Source organism: Lampetra planeri, chromosome 20 (assembly GCF_965212315.1).
Source record: "Lampetra planeri chromosome 20, kcLamPlan1.2.h2, whole genome shotgun sequence".
Taxonomy (NCBI): Eukaryota; Metazoa; Chordata; class Hyperoartia; order Petromyzontiformes; family Petromyzontidae; genus Lampetra; species Lampetra planeri.
The window spans coordinates 204,635-223,663 of record NC_136126.1 but is presented as its reverse complement, the minus strand read 5'-3'; the positions used below and the strand labels follow the sequence as shown (position 1 = coordinate 223,663).

The 19,029-nt window shown below is 57.1% G+C and overlaps 1 protein-coding gene across 6 annotated transcripts in view; it reads right to left on the bottom strand.

The window, feature by feature from the left end:
- Positions 1-18,668, bottom strand: part of LOC144724212 (LIM/homeobox protein Lhx8-like) — a 192,452-nt gene extending 173,784 nt beyond the window's left edge. The window contains exons 1-7 of one of the 6 annotated variants that reach the window (XM_078603139.1): positions 18,487-18,668; positions 9,673-9,837; positions 8,021-8,297; positions 7,438-7,559; positions 6,228-6,533; positions 2,178-2,284; positions 991-1,086 (exon numbers count right to left, since the gene is read on the bottom strand). In XM_078603139.1, coding sequence (XP_078459265.1) covers positions 991-1,086; positions 2,178-2,284; positions 6,228-6,533; positions 7,438-7,559; positions 8,021-8,297; positions 9,673-9,695 — 931 coding nt within the window. In that variant the 5' untranslated portion in view covers positions 9,696-9,837; positions 18,487-18,668. Of the gene's footprint in view, positions 1-990; positions 1,087-2,177; positions 2,285-6,227; positions 6,534-7,437; positions 7,560-8,020; positions 8,298-9,672; positions 9,838-15,033; positions 15,143-18,486 lie in introns of those variants that run through there. The other 5 variants (XM_078603141.1, XM_078603138.1, XM_078603140.1 and 2 more) reach the window with 5 other exon arrangements.
- Between the last annotated feature and the right edge of the window lie 361 nt (positions 18,669-19,029).

Genomic DNA, 19,029 nt, shown 5'->3' with positions numbered 1-19,029 from the left:
TGTGTTCGGTAACTTCGGTTATATACCTTTCTGTTTCGGTCTCGGTCGAAAGTGAAGTTAAACTTTCGGTTTCGGCCGAAAGTCAATTTTTTTGTTTTGGTCTGGTTTCGGTTTCGGCCGAAACTAGTGTGCACACAAGGGCTGTGCACACAAGGGGGTGTACACACAAGGGGGTGTACACACAAGGGGTGTGCACACAAGGGGTGTGCACACAAGGGGTGTGCACACAAGGGGTGTGCACACAAGGGGTGTGCACACAAGGGGTGTGCACACAAGGGGGTGTACACACAAGGGGTGTGCACACAAGGGGTGTGCACACAAGGGGTGTGCACACAAGGGGTGTGCACACAAGGAGTGTGCACACAAGGGGTGTGCACACAAGGGGGTGTGTACACAAGGGGCTGTGCACTGGGTATGTCACAGGTGTGCACTGGGTATGTCACAGGTGTGCACTGGGTATGTCACAGGTGTGCACTGGGTATGTCACAGGTGTGCACTGGGTATGTCACAGGTGTGTACTGGGTATGTCACAGGTGTGCACTGGGTATGTCACAGGTGTGCACTGGGTATGTCACAGGTGTGCACTGGGTATGTCACAGGTGTGCACTGGGTATGTCACAGGTGTGGACTGTCGTGAGCAGCGGCGGCACAACGGTTGTCGTGCCGCACTACGAACCTCATGCCCCTCTGGGGTTCAATTCCACGGCCAACTCCAGTGACGATTATCTGAACCGGTCCTGGGCCTCTCCTCAGTCGACTTAGTCTTAAATTAGTACCTGTTGCGTTGTGTAAACATTAGCACAGGAGAGACAAAGGCGGCCGGGCACGGCCCTGGCCACTCACCCCCTCTTGTGCGGTGCCAGTCTTCATTTGTTTGCTCACAGCACTTGTCCCCACAGCCTGTTAAAGGCTGCACGGGGGACCTGTGGTGAGGAGTGGGGTGTGATGGGGAAGGGGATGCGAGAGGGATGTGTGGCGAGTGAGGCTCACCTGGATGACCCTGCGGCTGAGCCCTGTGAGGTCGGCCAGCTTCTGCAGGGTCTGCGCGTCGGGGTTGTTGTCCTGGGCGAACTGCGCCTGCATCACCTGAGCCACGGGGCCGCTTAGACACGGGGTCACGGGTGCAGCGGTGCCATGCGCATGTGTGTTTACAAGTCTTTGTGCAGGGACGAGTGTGTACAGATGTATGAGCAGGAGTGTGTGTCTACAGGTGTGCGCGCAAGGGTGCGCGCAGGTGTGCGTTTGTCACCTATACACACATCTGTTCATACACCTGTAGACACACATCTGTTCATACACCTATAGACACACATCTGTTCATACACCTGTAGACACACATCTGTTCATACACCTGTAGACACACATCTGTTCATACACCTGTAGACACACATCTGTTCATACACCTGTAGACACACATCTGTTCATACACCTGTAGACACACATCTGTTCATACACCTGTAGACACACACACCTGTTCATACACCTGTAGACACACACACCTGTAACTTACGTAGGTGCTCGCTAACAACACTTGCCCCAACAGTTTGTTAAGGCTACACGGGGGATATGTCTTTGTGCGCACAGGTGTGTACGTACACGTGTGTTTACACGTGTGTGTGTGTGTGTGCACACGTGTGTGTGTACAGGGTGTGTGCACACGTGTGTGTGTACACGTGTGTGTACATGTGTACACACACACATGTGTGCGCACACGTGTGTGTACATGTGTACACACACACATGTGTGCGCACGTTTGTGTGTACATGTGTACACACACACACATGTGTGCGCACGTTTGTGTGTACAGGTGTGTGTACAGGTGTGTGTACACACACGTGTGTGTGTATACGTGTGTGTGTGTATGTACACGTGTGTGTGTATACACGTGTGTGTGTGCACACGTGTGTGTGTGCACACGTGTGTGTGTGCACACGTGTGTGTGTGCACACGTGTGTGTGTACAGGGTGTGTGCCCACACACGTGTGTGCGCACGTTTGTGTGTACAGGTGTGTGTACAGGTGTGTGCACACACGTGTGTACACGTGTGTGCACACACACGTGTATGCACACGTGTGTGTACAGGGTGTGCGCACACACACGTGTGTGCGCACGTTTGTGTGTACAGGTGTGTGTACAGGTGTGTGCACACGTGTGTGTGTACACGTGTGAGCTCTCGCCTGCAGCTGCTCTGCCGTGAAGGAGGTCCGCGCTCGCTTCGCCGGCTTCCCCTGCGCCCCCTCCCCCTCGCCCCCTGTGGGGACCCCCTCGGGCCCCCCCACGGCGCCTGCGACACAGAATCCCCGCGTCACGACAGACACACCGCGTCACGTGGTCACCCCACGCTGCCCAGGTAAACTGCGCTTCACACAGAATAACAATCTGCCCTCTACAGCAGAGGATTCATCATCGTCGTAATCGTAATCAACAATTAAAAGTAACATTTTACAAACGACATAACATTACCAGCAAAAAAGATAAACAGAGAATAATAAATAAAACAATACATAATTGAATGCAGCGGATTGTTTGCGAATAGCGACGCCGCGTGGCATTCTGACCCCCGGGGGAACGGGGTCAGAATTACCAGGGGAATTAAAATCTCACGGCGGCTCTCCGTCCCTGATGCCGTGACAACAGACAAAGAGCCCATGTCTCGCCTTAACAGACCGATTGGGGGAAGTGCTGCTAGCGAGCACCTACGAAGGCCGGCATCGCACACGAGATGGTGGCCAGCCTCACGCCCGGCTGAGTCGACCTAGGGGAGGCCCAGGACCTGTTCAGATAATCGTCGCTGGCGTTGGTGGCCGTGAGTGGGAATCGATCTCGTGGTTCGTAGCGCAGCGTAGCGCTAACCACTGCGCTACTGCTCTCACACACACCCCCCCCCCATCACACACACACACCCCCCCCCCCCCATCACACACACACACTCCCCCCCCCCATCACACACACACACTCCCCCCCCCATCACACACACACACTCCCCCCCCCATCACACACACACCCCCCCCATCACACACACACCCCCCCCCCATCACACACACACACCCCCCCCCCATCACACACACACACACACCCCCCCCCATCACACACACACACACCCCCCCCCCCATCACACACACACACCCCCCCCCCCCATCACACACACACACCCCCCCCCCCATCACACACACACACCCCCCCCCCATCACACACACACACCCCCCCCCCATCACACACACACACCCCCCCCCCCATCACACACACACCCCCCCCCCCCCCCCATCACACACACACACCCCCCCCCCCATCACACACACACACCCCCCCCCCATCACACACACACACACCCCCCCCCCATCACACACACACACACACCCCCCCCCATCACACACACACACACCCCCCCCCCCCACCAACACACACACCACCCCCCCCATCACACCACACACACACACCCCCCCCCATCACACACCCACACCACACCCCCCCCATCACACACACACACACACCCCCCCCATCACACACACACACCACCCCCCCCACACACACACACACCCCCCCCCCCCATCACACACACCCCCCCCCCCCCATCACACACCACACCCCCCCCCCACCCCCCCATCACACACACCCACCCCACCCCCCCCCCCCCCATCACACACACACCCCCCCCCCATCACACACACACCCCCCCCCCACACATACACACCCCCCCCCCCCATCACACACACACCCCCCCCCACACACACACACCCCCCCCCATCACACACACACACCCCCCCCCCCACACACACACACACCCCCCCCCCCATCACACACACACCCCCCCCCCATCACACACACACACCCCCCCCCAACACACACACACTCCCCCCCCCCATCACACACACACACCCCCCCCCCATCACACACACACACACCCCCCCCCCCCCCCATCCACCACACCCCCCTCCCCCATCACAACCCACCCCCCTCCCATCACACACACACACACCCCCCCCCCCCATCACACACACACCACCCCCCCCCCCATCACACACACACACACACACCCCCCCCTTCCATCACACACACACACACCCCCCCCCATCACACACACACACACACCCCCCCATCACACACACACACACACCCCCCAACACACACACACCCCCCCCCATCACACACACACACCCCCCCCCCATCACACACACACACACCCCCCCCCCCATCACACACACACACACCCCCCCCCCCATCCACACACACCACACAACCCCCCCCCCCCATCACACACACACACACCCCCCCCCCCCCATCACACACACACACACCCCCCCCCCATCACACACACACACACCCCCCCCCCCCCATCACACACACACACACACCCCATCACACACACACACACCCCCCCTCATCAGACACACACACACACCCCCCCCCCATCACACACACACACACACCCCCCCCCATCACACACATACACACACACCCCCCTCACACACACACACCCCCCCCACACACCACACACACCCCCCCCCCCACACACACCACCCCCCCCCCACACACACACACCCCCCTCCCTATCACACACCCACACCACCCACCCCCCCCATCACACACCCCCCCCCATCACATACACATACACCCCCCCCCATTACACACACCCCCCCCCCCATCACACACACACCCCAACACACACACACACACCCCCCCCCCATCACACACACCCCCCCCCAACACACACTCACCCCCCCCCCCACACACACACCCCCCCCCCCCCCCCCATCACACACACCCCCCCCCATCACACACACCCCCCCCCATCACACACACACACCCCCCCCCCCTCCACACACACACACCCCCCATCACACACACCCCCCCCCCCCATCACACACACCCCCCCCCCATCACACACACACCCCCCCCCATCACACACACACACACCCCCACCCCCCCCCATCACACACACACACACACCCCCCCCTCCATCACACACACACACACACCACACCCCCCCATCACACACACACCACACACCCCCCCCCCCCACACACACACACACACACACACCCCCCCCCCCATCACACACACACACACACAAACCCCCCCCATCACACACACACACACACCCCCCCCCATCACACACACACACACACCCCCCCCCCCATCACACACACACACACACCCCCCCCCATCACACACACCCCCCCCCATCACACACACACCCCCCCCCCATCACACACACTCCCCCCCCATCACACACACACTCCCCCCCCCATCACACACACACTCCCCCCCCTATCACACACACACACACTCCCCCCCCCCCCCATCACACACCCCCCCCCCCCATCACACACACACACCCCCCCCCATCACATACACATACACCCCCCCCCATCACACACACCCCCCCCCCATCACACACACCCCCCCCCCCATCACATACACATACACCCCCCCCCATCACACACACACCCCCCCCCCCATCACACACACCACCCCCCCCCCATCACATACACATACACCCCCCCATCACACACAACCCCCCCCCCCATCACACACACACACCCCCCCCTCCATCACACACACACCCCCATCACACACACACCCCCCCCCCATCACACACACCCCCCCCCCATCACACACACACACACATCCCCCCCCCCTCCATCACACACACACACACACACCCCCCCCTCCATCACACACACACATCCCCCCCCTCCATCACACACACACATCCCCCCCTCCATCACACACACACACACACCCCCATCACACACACACACACACACCCCCATCACACACACACATCACACACACACACACACACCCCCATCACACACAACACACACACACCCCCATCACACACACACACACACACACACACCACACACACCCCCCCCATCACACACACACACCCCCCCCCCATCACACACACACACACAAACCCCCATCACACACACACTCACACCCACATCACACACACACACACACCCCCCCCATCACACACACACACAAACCCCCATCACACACACACACAAACCCCCATCACACACACACACACACACCCACATCACACACACACACACCCCCCCATCACACACACACACACAAACCCCCCCATCACACACACACAAACCCCCATCACACACACACACACACCCACACCCCCATCACACACACACACAAACCCCCATCACACACACACCCACACACACACACACCCATCACACACGCAACTCCACACGCACCGTGTTGGAGGAGGAGGCCGGCGGGCGCCGCGGTCGAAGTGGCCCAAGGTTCCTTGCCCTTGGCCAGGCGCTGCACCCTGCTGCTGCTGCTGATGCCCCTGCTGCTGCTGCAGGAAGGCGCGGTAGTGCGCCCTGCACAGGAGGCGGCCGCCGTCGGCCAGGCCGAACTCCTCGCCCGTGGCGAGCTGGCGCTTGCAGGCGGCGCACGCGAAGCACGCCAGGTGGAAGACGAGGCCCCGGGCGCGCCGCACCCAGTCGCTGGGCTGCACGTGGCGGCCGCAACGCGAGCACTTGCGCCCGAAGCGCCTGGGTTCATCATTCACAATGGAAGAACGAGGAGACCTCGATTTAAAGCTTTCGTGACTGCAGGGATTCATCTTCTTGGTTCTTTCGGTAAAGTCACATAGAAGAGAAATATAATAATAATAATAAAACATAATAAAATACAATTCTCACGACGTTTCGGCCACAACGCAAGTAGCCGTCCTTAGGTGAAGAACAGGGCTGTCGGAAAGACCTGTTCTTCACCTGAGGTCTGTCGGAAAAACCTGTTCTTCACCTGAGGACGGCTGCTTGCGTTGTGGCCGAAACGTCGTGAGAATTGTATTGTATTATGTTATATTTTATTATTTTATTATTTCCCTTCTACCAAGAAGAAATAAACGAGAAGACCGTTCACTGAAACGTCGACTGTTTTGCACCGGTAGGGTCGTGATGAATGTATGCTGCATGTTGACCGTACGTAGCCAACGGCGCTATTGTGCGTGCGCAGTGCTTAGCGTACTGCACTATAAATCCGGTGAGCCGAGTTCGGATATGTGGAGAGGCGGGTATGTGGAGGAGACGTTACTGATCCAGCTAATGAGCACGTGGTGTACACGGGGGGGGGGGGGGGGGTCACCGAGAGCCACGTGGCGCAGCGAGAGGATGATGCCGCGGCAGGCGGGACGCGGTGGGTCGCGGCGAGGGGCGCTGCTGTGGTTGCGTGGCGAGGCGTTTTGGCAACACTGTCATAGTCTTTGGTTCTTTCGCGTAGATAGAAACATAAAGTGAATAAAAATAATACTGTAGCCTGGTGCTTGATCGGAGTGAGTGTACTGGCAGTCTGTAATGTAGACTGTAGCAATGGGTATTGGAAGTGTGGTGCCAAGCTGTGGTGAGTTTGGTCATCTATAGCGAGGTTCTGGAAAGCTGTGACGAGGAGCAGCACCTGAGGTAGTCAAGTTTACAGAAGACGTCTCTGTCGCGGTAGAAGCAGCTGCTGTGGCGGCTCAGGGGGCTGTGGCACACGGAGCACGCGAGGCACCGCACGTGCCAGCACTGCTCACTCACCTATCGGGGGGGGGGGGGGCACACGGGGGCGCGTGGGGACCCGTGGGGGTCACGGTGTCAGGGCGGTCACGGCAGTCGCGCACGGCCCTCCCCATAGCGGCGCCGCGTCTCCCATTCCCCGTCTCCCATTCCCCGCGCACCGTCGCGGCTTCGGTGCGCGTCTCCCGTTTACAACCCTGAAGAGCGAGTGGCGGAAATTACACGTTCATATGACGAAGGCGAGGCTATCCTAGGACAATAACCGCTGTTAACTTGCCAACAAAGTGGTACCAATTTTCTCGACCCGAAAGGGAGGATGTGATGATAGGCCTCCCACGTGGCCGGCAGAATTCGGCGGGGGGGGGGGCTTGGTTCTGAAGATTGGGGTGTTCGTGGCTCTGGTGGTTTGTGGTTCTGAAGGTTCTTGCATTTCTAGAGGTTCTGGTTCGTATCGGTTCCCGTGATCCCGTTTCGTGTCTCACCTTGAGTAGGAATCTGTCGAGGATCTCGTGTCCGCACCGCGCGCACATGGGGGGGACCTTCCCGGGGCCACCCTGGGGGGGTCCGGAGGGCCCTGGCGAAGAGGGCCCCCCTCCCTCTCCCTCCGCGCCGGGGCCTCTCGCCGGTCCCGCGGGGGGGCCCTGCCGCGAGGGCCCCGCCGGGGAGCGTGCGGACGAGGTGGACGAGGTGGACGAGGGAGGGGGGGGAGCGTGACCCCGCCTCCTCGTGGGGTGGTGGCACGTGGCCCGAGCGGGGAGCCTGCACGGTCAAGGTCACGGTCAGAGGTCACGGTCAGGAGTCGTGAGGGTCACGCCCCCGAGCAACGGGGGGGGGGGGGGGGGAGCAGGGTAATCGCCTGCAGCGAGAGGGGAGGGGCGCTGCTTATTAACGCCCAATGAGGCAATTACCCAATCACGTTTTATAGTCAAAGTCCTAAATTGTTTACAAATGTTGCCTAATCCCATATTGCCCCCACCATCGCGTTGCCCCCACCCCCTTCAGTGTCTCTCCATGGAGCCACGCGGGTTTAACACGCAGCGTCTCATCAGCAGATTCTGGCCGGCTTGAACGAATGCTGGAAAACGGCCACAGATATTATTGGCAGGGACCCTCTCTCCTGTGAGATGTGGGTCCGAGGTTCGACGCAAAGCTCGAACCTCGGAGCGTGGTGGAGAATCAAGGCGACAATAGATTCGCAGCCTTCGCCTCCTTCCTGCAAGCCCGGCTGCGTCGACGGCGAGACGCCGGGTGCCTGCCTGGCCGATGGAGAGGTCTTTGAGGCCCTGGTCTGCTCAATCTGCTGCGGCTCTGAACTCCGTCGTCTCCTGGCGCTGCATGGCCATTAGCTCGGGCACGTCTTCGAGGTATGACCGATAAGCGTCCTTCGGCACGATGTGCGACCACGTGCTGGGAGCTCCGACAGACGACACTCCCAGCACGTGGAGCGAAACGTCGGACATCGTGCCGCACGATGCAGAGCGGCTACATCCCGACGCTTCGAATGGGTTCACAGCATCACGACCACGAGAACCTACACGGACGTTGTGAGCGCGCTTTGAATGTTATCTTAATGTACAGCGTTACGTGTTAATGCACACACTGTGCGTGCACTGTGTGGTTCTGTGAGGCAAGGTGCCAAGGTGGGGAGCGGTAGTGCAGCGGTTAGCGCGCTGCGCTATAAACCCGACGACCCGAGTTCCAATTCGGCTCACGGCAATCAACACCAGTGCCGATTATCTGAACCGGTCGTGGGCCTACCGTAGGTAGACTCAGACTTAAATGAGTACCTGAAATGGTTGTGTAGACATCGCCACTCGGGCGACAAAGGCGGCCGGGCGTGGTGCTGGCCACCTAGACCGCTCGCGTGCCGTGCCGGCCTACATAGGTGCTGCTACTCGCGAATAGCAATTGCCCCAACAGTCTGCGTCGAAGACTCGACGAGGGATGTCTGTGTGGTGGGTAGCGGTGGCACAGCGCTTGGCGCCCCGCGCTGGGCGGGTACACGAGCAGGCATCGTGTTCGTGCGCACGTGGGCCGTGCCTCGTCTACGTGCGGCAGACGCGTCCGTGAGTGGCGAGCGATTTCCAACAGATTATGGGCCTCCCCTAGGTCGACTCCACCTCACAACGAGTACCTGGTGTAGCGGTGTGTAAACATCAGCACTGGGGAGACAAAGGCGGCCGGGCGTGACGCGTCCCCGTCGCCTCACCTGTCCCAGTCCCGTTCGAATCCGTGCCCCCTTGGTCCCCGGACCCCCCTCTGCGGGGACCCCGAGCCTGAGGGAGCCGGACATGGCGACCTGCGGAGGGGGGAGGGGGGAGCGGGCCCCCCACGAGTATTATTAAGCACAGCCCCCCAAGTCTCTCAATCACTACAACCAGGGATTGAATCGATCACTCAGGAGTGTATGGTTCGTTGGGAACACGAGAGTCGAAGGCGCGTAACTCGTATCCAGAGGCATAGCGAGAGGAGGTATTCTGGATGTGGTGCACCGGGTACCGAAATATCTGACGGTTGCCGAGGCGGACAGCGTCTCTGAGTTACTGCCCCGTGTTTGTTAATGGCTGCATCGCCCACATCCCAATTAGTGCGGTCACTCACTCACCCACCCACCTCACCCACCCACTCACTCACCCACTCACCCACCCACCCACGTTATCCATTATCCGCGCCATTGGCGCTCACCAACGAACTCCTTCGGGCTGAGTGAGTTGCGCTTGACGAGGCGGGGTTCTGTCGCGGTGTCAGTCACCAAAACCGACTTCCAGATCTCCGCGCCTCGCGTCCACCCAGCACGAGACATGGGTTCTGCACATCCTCCACAGTCTCTATGCAGCAGCACTCGCATTGTATCCGTCACGATGCATCCACCGCTGAATCGAGGCCTCCCCACGCCTTAGCAATCTATCACGGCCCCTGCAATGCCACACAGAGTGTGAGCACAGTGAGTGTGTGGCTCCTGTACACGAGCCGGGTTGGTGGCTCCGTCTCCTCCGCGGTGAGGTGCCCCCCTCCCCTGGGCGTCCCCCCCCCCCTAGGCGCCCCCCCCCCCCCCTGGGCGCTGTCGACTCGGCCCGGGCCCCTCTCGCCGCGACGCTGGGCCCGACGGGCGAGAGACGCCGGCGTCTCTCGCCCGCACGTGCCCCCGAGTCCACGTGATCCTCACTCTCGCTCGGTGTCATTCTCATCACCATCATCGCGGTAGATCCACTGCTGAATGAAGATCTCTAACCGGCGTGATGTTCTCTCACCCACATGTTCCGGTGTTTTCCGTGCAATTCCACGCACGCGAATCTCTTCTTTGCGCACTGTTCAGCGCTGTTCAGTGTGCGGTGGTGGTGCTGGTGTCGGTGGTGCTGGTGGTGCTGGTGGTGTCGTCCGCGTCGCTCAGCCCCCTTGACACCCACTCTGTAGCCTCGCGTCCGCTACTCCCGTGCCCCGTAGCCAGAGATTCTAGCTCCTACCTCCAACGCGGTGATGCAGAGAATACGTCGCCTGCATCCGTGCATGGAAACCGCACGTTGAGGAATATAGATCTATGCGTAGAGAGGTGGAAATACCAACAAGACGAACGCACGGAACCCTGTAACGCCGCTAGATGACGGGACGAGGAATGTTCAAACATGAGGCGCGTTTGGAGACGCGACGGCAACCAACGCGAGCATCGAGCGGGTGGCGATGATCGCCAACTCCACCGAGGCGGACCCATCACAGAGAGCCGATGCGCAGCTGCCACTCGCGCCCGGAGACAGAAGCGGAAACCCCGGGGAGGGATTCGCTGCAGAGATCTCGGGCAGAATCCTCGACGCCCTCGCGATAAATGAAGAATGCGTTTCAGAGGAGGAAGTTGATGACGTCACACGTGAAGAGGTGAACTGCCCTTGGCACGAGGGACACGGGGATAGCCGGGACGCAGCCAGCAGCGGCGGAGCACAATGAATACAACTCTACATTGATGTGCTATGGAAAAGGGTCATTGCTCGAAACGTTGCCCACACACGGTGGTATCGACGAATGTGTCGAGTTGGATGCACGTACCAGCGAAACGTCGAACTACTCAAATTCTGAATGTGGATTCACTCTTCCAACACACCGGTGAAGTAACTAATTGGCATTTTGTTACCGTGACACATTTTTACTGATTGGCCGTGTCGGGTGGTGGAGGGTTGCGACACATTTATAATAACGCGATCCGACTCAAAAACCTTTATTATGAATAATGCTGGTCGCGAAAGCCTACGTGTTAAAAAAAACCTACGTGTTAAAGTGTTGCGTTTAGTTGCCGGATGTTCAATGCCTCAAGCAATCGGCCTTCTCTTCACAACACCAATTTAGATAATTACAGACCAATTAAGCCTCGTCCCACGTGGATCTCAATCGTCCCCCACGTCACAGACCCAGACACTGGAGCTTCTACCAGCGACCACGAAGACAAAGATTCCCCGCCTCACCCCATACAGACTCTTGAGGCAAATGCTGTTAGCAAGCACCTATACAACGCTCGGTTAACCCAGGGGATGCCCGTAACCGGTTCAAATATTTGCCACTGTTTTTCGTTCATCGCACAGCGCGCTAACCACTGCGCCACTGATCATCACAGCGACATTACACAAAAAACACGCGCGCGCATTTCGAGTGTTCGCACTGCTGGAGAAATGCCGGAATAACACGGAGGTCGCAGTCACCGCAAGCGATGCGCCGAGAGGAATCACGCGCGCACGACGCGGCCTCTCCCTTGATGATAGCAGAAGCACCCGCGGGTGTGCACGGCACAGCACGTGTTCTCTAGCCGACGGCATCCGTATGCACAGTACGTGCACTCTGTCACGCCATACTCGTAGACGGTTTGAGCTTACTTCACCACGCTGGTCAGTGCGGGTGGGTGAAAGGGGGTTTGTGGGGTGAGCCTAGGACCACTTAAGATATCTCACGTTCCACGCACTGGTTACCGGGTTCATAGCGCATGGCGTTAACCGAAGCGCCACCGGTCCTCACGGATGATCTATTATCATTGTAGGGGATGTTCCAGTAACCACGACCGGAGCACTCCACGGGAGGCGATTTACTCCGATCACGAATGCTGGAGATCGTCGACATGAATCGGTGGTGGAGCAGCTCGGGGCTGCGCAGCAATAAGAAGTTTCCGAGTTCAACTCCTGGGTGGGGGGGGGGTCAGCCCATCATCACTTCATCCGTGGTCGCTACAATAACTACGACTGGGGAAAGTGACCGCAGTGGTTGTGCTACGAGAGGCTCGCCCCGCCCTTGTGAGCGTGGGGAGTCTCTCCTGCCGCTGGTGCAGCAGCAGCGGCGGCGGGGGGTGTGGACGGGAAGCGATACCCGGGGCTCGGGGGCAGCAGCGGCCGCCGCGAGGTGGAGCGGAGCCGGAGCCTCCCCCTGCTGCTCTGCGACTCACTCGGACTCCGTGTGTCTCTCATTGCTCTGCTCCAAGAGCAGCAGCAGCCACAGCGATCCAGTCACTGCTGGATGCAGAGGCATCCGTCCAAGCCGTCGCCACGATTGGTGTGAAACTAATAACGAATTAAACTTCACGTTTCGGCGATAAGCGGAGTCCTCTTATTACCTCTACGAGATTTGAGCTCTCTACTCTAACCCTTATAGGACGTCATTCGGATCATTACTCTAGCGGGTCTAACTCTTGTGACACTGCTCAAACCAACAAGATATTCCCTGCCCTTGTCTCAGATGTGTGTCTGTAGACACGCGTGAAGAGACGTGCACTACAACTTGTAATGCTTTTACTACTCAACAATAACAAGTGTGTTCATTCAACACAGCCGCGTGCACACGCGGACACCACGCCATTGTGAAAAGTTAACACGTAACGAGCTATGATACGCAACTAGACAGAATGTTGTACTTGGGAGTGAGCTCCATGGGGGTAACGGAACCGCGGGCCTCGGCGCCGTAATTCTGTTACCGCGGAGTCGGCGGCGCGTTAACGCTAATAATGATGTTTATCTTATACATGTAATAATGATGTTCATCTTATACATGTAATAATGATGTTCATCTTATACATGTAATAATGATGTTTATCTTATACATGTAATAATGATGTTCATCTTATACATGTAATAATGATGTTCATCTTATACATGTAATAATGATGTTCATCTTATACATGTAATAATGATGTTCATCTTATACATGTAATAATGATGTTCATCTTATACATGTAATAATGATGTTCATCTTATACATGTAATAATGATGTTTATCTTATACATGTAATAATGATGTTCATCTTATACATGTAATAATGATGTTCATCTTATACATGTAATAATGATGTTCATCTTATACATGTAATAATGATGTTCATCTTATACACGTGTCAGACACAACCAGCGTGCTTCCCGCTTAAACAGCGCGGTGTGTAATGAAACACAACAGCCGCGCACCTGTGATCGTGCGTCAATTAGTAAGCAGCAGGACACCTTGAATACTTACCAGGGGGGTGGACGATCCATAAATCGAAGGTTTATTCCACTCGCTCACAGACGGTCAGTCGCCTTCCTACCACTCTTCTATCGCGACTTCCATGGTTACTGTTGCGGGAACCTCACTCGGTTATTCCTTCACCCGTGTTGAGGACTCGGGTCTACTAGACTGACTTCCTAGTCCCATAAAATCCACGGCGTTCAGCCACCACATGGCAGTCCATGGCAGCGCCCACAGCACTTCTCTCCGATTCTTCCCGAGCACTGCTCGGTTCTGGAGTTCCCCATCCCATTATCATCACCGCCTCTCTCTCTCGACAAGCTCTTACAACAATAACCGTGCCGCTAAATTCACCAAGCACGTGACACTCGTCTTTTGCAACGTTGATAGTGCAGCTTGTTGCTGGCCGCTTGGCATTCTGGTCCACCGAGTTGATGGCCAGCAGCTGTTAGACAACCCCCCTTTGGGGGCGAGCGTGTGGGCGAGTGAATCAGGAGCCAAGTAGATTCGGTGCGGCCAGGCGAGAGCTCGGAGCCAGGAGGAGCCTCGTTTGCAAGTGACCGACGTCACTAAAATGATAACAAAAAAGTACAGCAATAAAGCAAATGTAAAGCTGTGCAAAAACAACTACAACTGCTCGAGTGAATGAGTTGATTCAGTGAATTGATGAGGCCCATTATCTTAGCAAACAAATCGGGGTTCTCGGTTTTTTTGGCTCCGATCTCTCTGCTAGAGGAGGCGATAGCCCGAAACGTCGTCCACCTATTGTGTTTACTTTGTATTACGTGTGCTTATGCAGCACTGCCAAGGACATCTCCATTTTTGCATTGATTGACTGAATGAGTTGAGTGAATGAGTTGAGGGAATGAGTTGAGTGAGCGAATGAGTTGAGTGAGCGAATGAATTGAGCGAATGAGTTGAGCGAATGAGTTGAGCGAATGAGTTGAGCGAATGAGTTGAGCGAATGAGTTGAGCGATTGAATTGAGCGAATGAGTTGAGCGAATGAGTTGAGTGAATGTTGCCCCGTACCTTGTGTCTCGCCGACTCCCGCTCGCCGAGTCGTTCTACGCGGAGCGCCTGGCTGCTCACGCACCCGGAATTTAACTCAGACTCTGGTTGATCATCACTCCCCTTCCCATTCAAATTATATAACCAATTAATTTACCAATCAATTCATTGATAACAATTAATTGTGGCCGCGGCACGGATCTTCCGCACTCTGATTGCTCATGCAGGTGCGCAGTGACGTCACCGAGGTGCGCTCCACTCCACGGTTGCTGCCCGGGTCGATTCAACTCCATTCAGGCGACACGCGCAAGTACCGATGACTTGGGCATTGCCCGCTTTCTCTCGGCTTCAGCGTCACACTCCGCGGGAGGCGAATGACTCGGTCACCGCTGCCGCTGCTGCTGCTGCCGCCCTGAGCCCGGGGCCTCAACTCGGGCCCCGCGCCCTCGGCTCTGGGGCTCCGCGGCGGTGCCGAGACTCGGCTCCTTGCGGCGCGAGGAACGACGCCCCCCCCCTCTCTCTCTCGCCCCCCTCTCTCTTTATCCTCTCTCTCTCGCCCTTTCTCTTTCAAAAAGTTGTATAAAAGTCAAAAGTCTCTCTCTCGTCCTCACTCTCTCGTCCTCACTCTCTCGCCCTCTCAAAAAAGTTGTATAAAAATCAAAAGTCTCTCTCTCGCCCTCGCTCTCTCGCCCTTCGAGGACACTGCGGGGGGTTTCACTCATCCGGTCGCGTTCGTGAGACGCGGACTCTGCGATGGTGACGGCGTTCATTTACACTGAGCCCGTTCACACGCGATGAACGTACATTGCAATCTCAACGTGAACACATACAAGTGCAGACGTATGCATAGTACGCATGTGACGCATTTGAGCTCCCTAGTCCTTCTAGAACATCATCAGAAGTGAAATCGCGCAGTAGCGATCATCTGTAGCGATGCACGAGATGTGAGTGTGGGATGCACGTGCGGCCTCACGGAGCCCGAGACCCGGGGCCGAGGAAGGACCCGTGCGGCTCCAGATACCAGCCTGGTCGATGCGTGGATTCAACTTCTCCAGGTTGTATCAACGTTGCATTGCGTTGTGCCTACTGCTGCCGTTTAGCTATTCAAAGTGTTGTCGGGTGAGAACAAAGATCCCCCTTACAGCCTTAAGATATATTTGGGGCAAGTGCTGTGAGCGGGTTTTTGCGCACACGTGTTCACTAACACACATGAACACACACACACACAACAGCATGCGTGTGTATGCAATCAGCAACTAGAAAACGCATCGGAGAGCTGTGAAACACGACCGCGAACACGCAGTTGTGTCCCTGCGTCTGGTGCATTGTGCCCGTGGTAGTGTCGTTGTTGTTGTTGTCAGTGTTTGTGTACAAGTCGTCTGGTGGTGGTGTCGTTGTTGTTGTTGTCAGTGTTTGTGTACAAGTCGTCTGGTGGTGGTGTCGTTGTTGTTGTTGTCAGTGTTTGTGTACAAGTCGTCTGGTGGTGGTGTCGTTGTTGTTCTCCGTGTTTGTGTACAAGTCGTCTGGTGGTGGTGTCGTTGTTGTTGTTCTCCGTGTTTGTGTACAAGTCGTCTGGTGGTGGTGTCGTTGTTGTTGTTCTCCGTGTTTGTGTACAAGTCGTCTGGTGGTGGTGTCGTTGTTGTTGTTCTCCGTGTTTGTGTACAAGTCGTCTGGTGGTGGTGTCGTTGTTGTTGTTCTCCGTGTTTGTGTACAAGTCGTCTGGTGGTGGTGTCGTTGTTGTTGTTCTCCGTGTTTGTGTACAAGTCGTCTGGTGGTGGTGTCGTTGTTGTTGTTCTCCGTGTTTGTGTACAAGTCGTCTGGTGGTGGTGTTTCGTTGAGTTGAATGGGCAGCGGTGGTGCAGCGGGTACCGAATAGAGCTACGAACCCGGCGACCGGACTTCGATTCCCGCTCACATCCAACATCGGTGACGAATTCCTGACCCGCTGCTGAGCACCCCCAAGGTCGACTCCACCTCAAACGAGTGCTCCATGCGGTGTGTGGACACGAGCACTGGGGATACAAAGGCGGCCAGGCGTGGTGCTGGCCACCTTGTGCGCCGAATTGGCATTATTTGGCGCTCGCTACTATAACATCCCTTGGCCCAACAGTCTGTTGACGCTACACGGGGGGGGGGGGGGGGCTCTGTTGTTTAATGAAGGTCTGTCTCGTCGTCTTGTTTTGTGTGCGCGCCCTGCCGATGTGGCCCCGTCACCATCTGTGTTGTGTTCATGTTTGTTCACAGTTGTAATGATTTCCGTCCTTGTGTCGGCGAGTTCCTGTATCCAGTGATGTGTTGTGCTGCTGTGTTGCTGCTATTGAGGTTGTGTCGCTATGATGTCGGGTTGTATGATATTATATTGTTGTTGTGGTGGTTATGTCGTTGTCGCGGTGTTGTGCTCTGTTGATGGTATTTGTGTAGTCGTGCTGTTGCTGTGGTGCTGTCATTTATCTGTTGATTTGCGTTCGCGTTCCCGCGACTGTTGAGCGTGAGCGCGAATGCGTGAACCTCACGCACACGTGAACCCAAACACACGTGTACACACTAACACACGTGTACACACTAACACACGTGTACACACTAACACACGTGTACACACTAACACACGTGTACACTAACACACGTGAACCCTAACACATGAAGACTAACACACGTGTACACTAACACACATGTACACTAACACACGTGTACACACTAACACACGTGTAAACACTGACACACACGTGTACACTAAACACATGAAGACTAACACACACGTGAGCCCTAACACACGTGTACACTTGTGTGTACTAACACGCATTACACAAGTCGAATTACACAGTATAGACTCGATCGGGTACGTGTGTGTGTATATTGGCTAAACACAACGCATAACTCTAAGCAACAACACATTGTACGATTGATATTTGATAAAACATAACTCCAGCATCAATCTAAACCACACGAACTCCAGCACTAACTCCAGCACGCTAACCTGTTATTATCATCGACCGATTCCAGCGCACGGGATTGAGGTTTATGGTTAGGGTGGCGGTAAGTCCGTTTTGCGCTTTGTGTAAAGGTCGTGGTCAAGGGTTGGTGTAGGATCTGGGATAAGGTATCGTGTCGGATTTCTGGTGAGTGTGTACGAGCTGGACTTGGCTTTGAGATGTGTCGCTCCGCACAGATCCTCACGTCTCGCGAACCCCCCAACCCTGTAACTCGAACCCTCACCCCGTGACACCAACCGCAGCCCACCTCCCTGACCGCTCTCGTCTCCCGCAGCCACCGACCCCCGTGTCTCCTCCCGCCGCGTCTCCCCCGTGTCTCCCTCACCTGTCTCGGGCTGTCCCCGCCCGCGGCCCGGCCCGCGAGTCTCTCGCTCTTCCAGTACATGGTGGTACACAATCACCGCGCCGCGCGGCTGCTGATGCTGCTGATGCTGCTGCTGATGGTAATGACCGTGGTAATTACGGCGCCGGTGTGGGAGATTACCATGGTACTCTTCTCGCAGCGGGTGGTGATGTGGTAGCCGTGTTCCCGTGGCACCCTCACGCCGTGGTAATGCCGCTCATGGTCAACGCGCTCTGGCGCTGAGCGAGGAGTTGGCTCCGCTTCGTGCAGCGAGCGACTCCGCGCGCCGCGCTCCGTGCCCCGACTCGGCGACTCCCGCGCCAGCGCCGAGACCCCCCCACGCGGCCGCCCCCCCCGCCTCCCCCGCCCGGATCCCCGCTCGCTTCCCCGCCGCCGCCGCCGCCACTCCCCGCCCATCGTCGCTGTTACCTGATCCGGGCAGAGTGAGGATGGGGGAGGGAGGAGGAAGGGGGAGGGAGGAGGAAGGGGGGGGAGGAGGAAGGGGGGGGGAGGGCCCTGGGTTGCGAGTCCTCAAGAAAACAGCGGCGCCCACCTCCCCCGCATCTCCCATTGCCCCCCCCCTCCATCCCCGGCCCGGATCCGTGGGTCCTCACGCCACGGGGCCGCATTAGCGCGGGCGGCATGGGGGAGAGAAAAGAGAGAAAAGTGAGAGCGGCCAGAGAG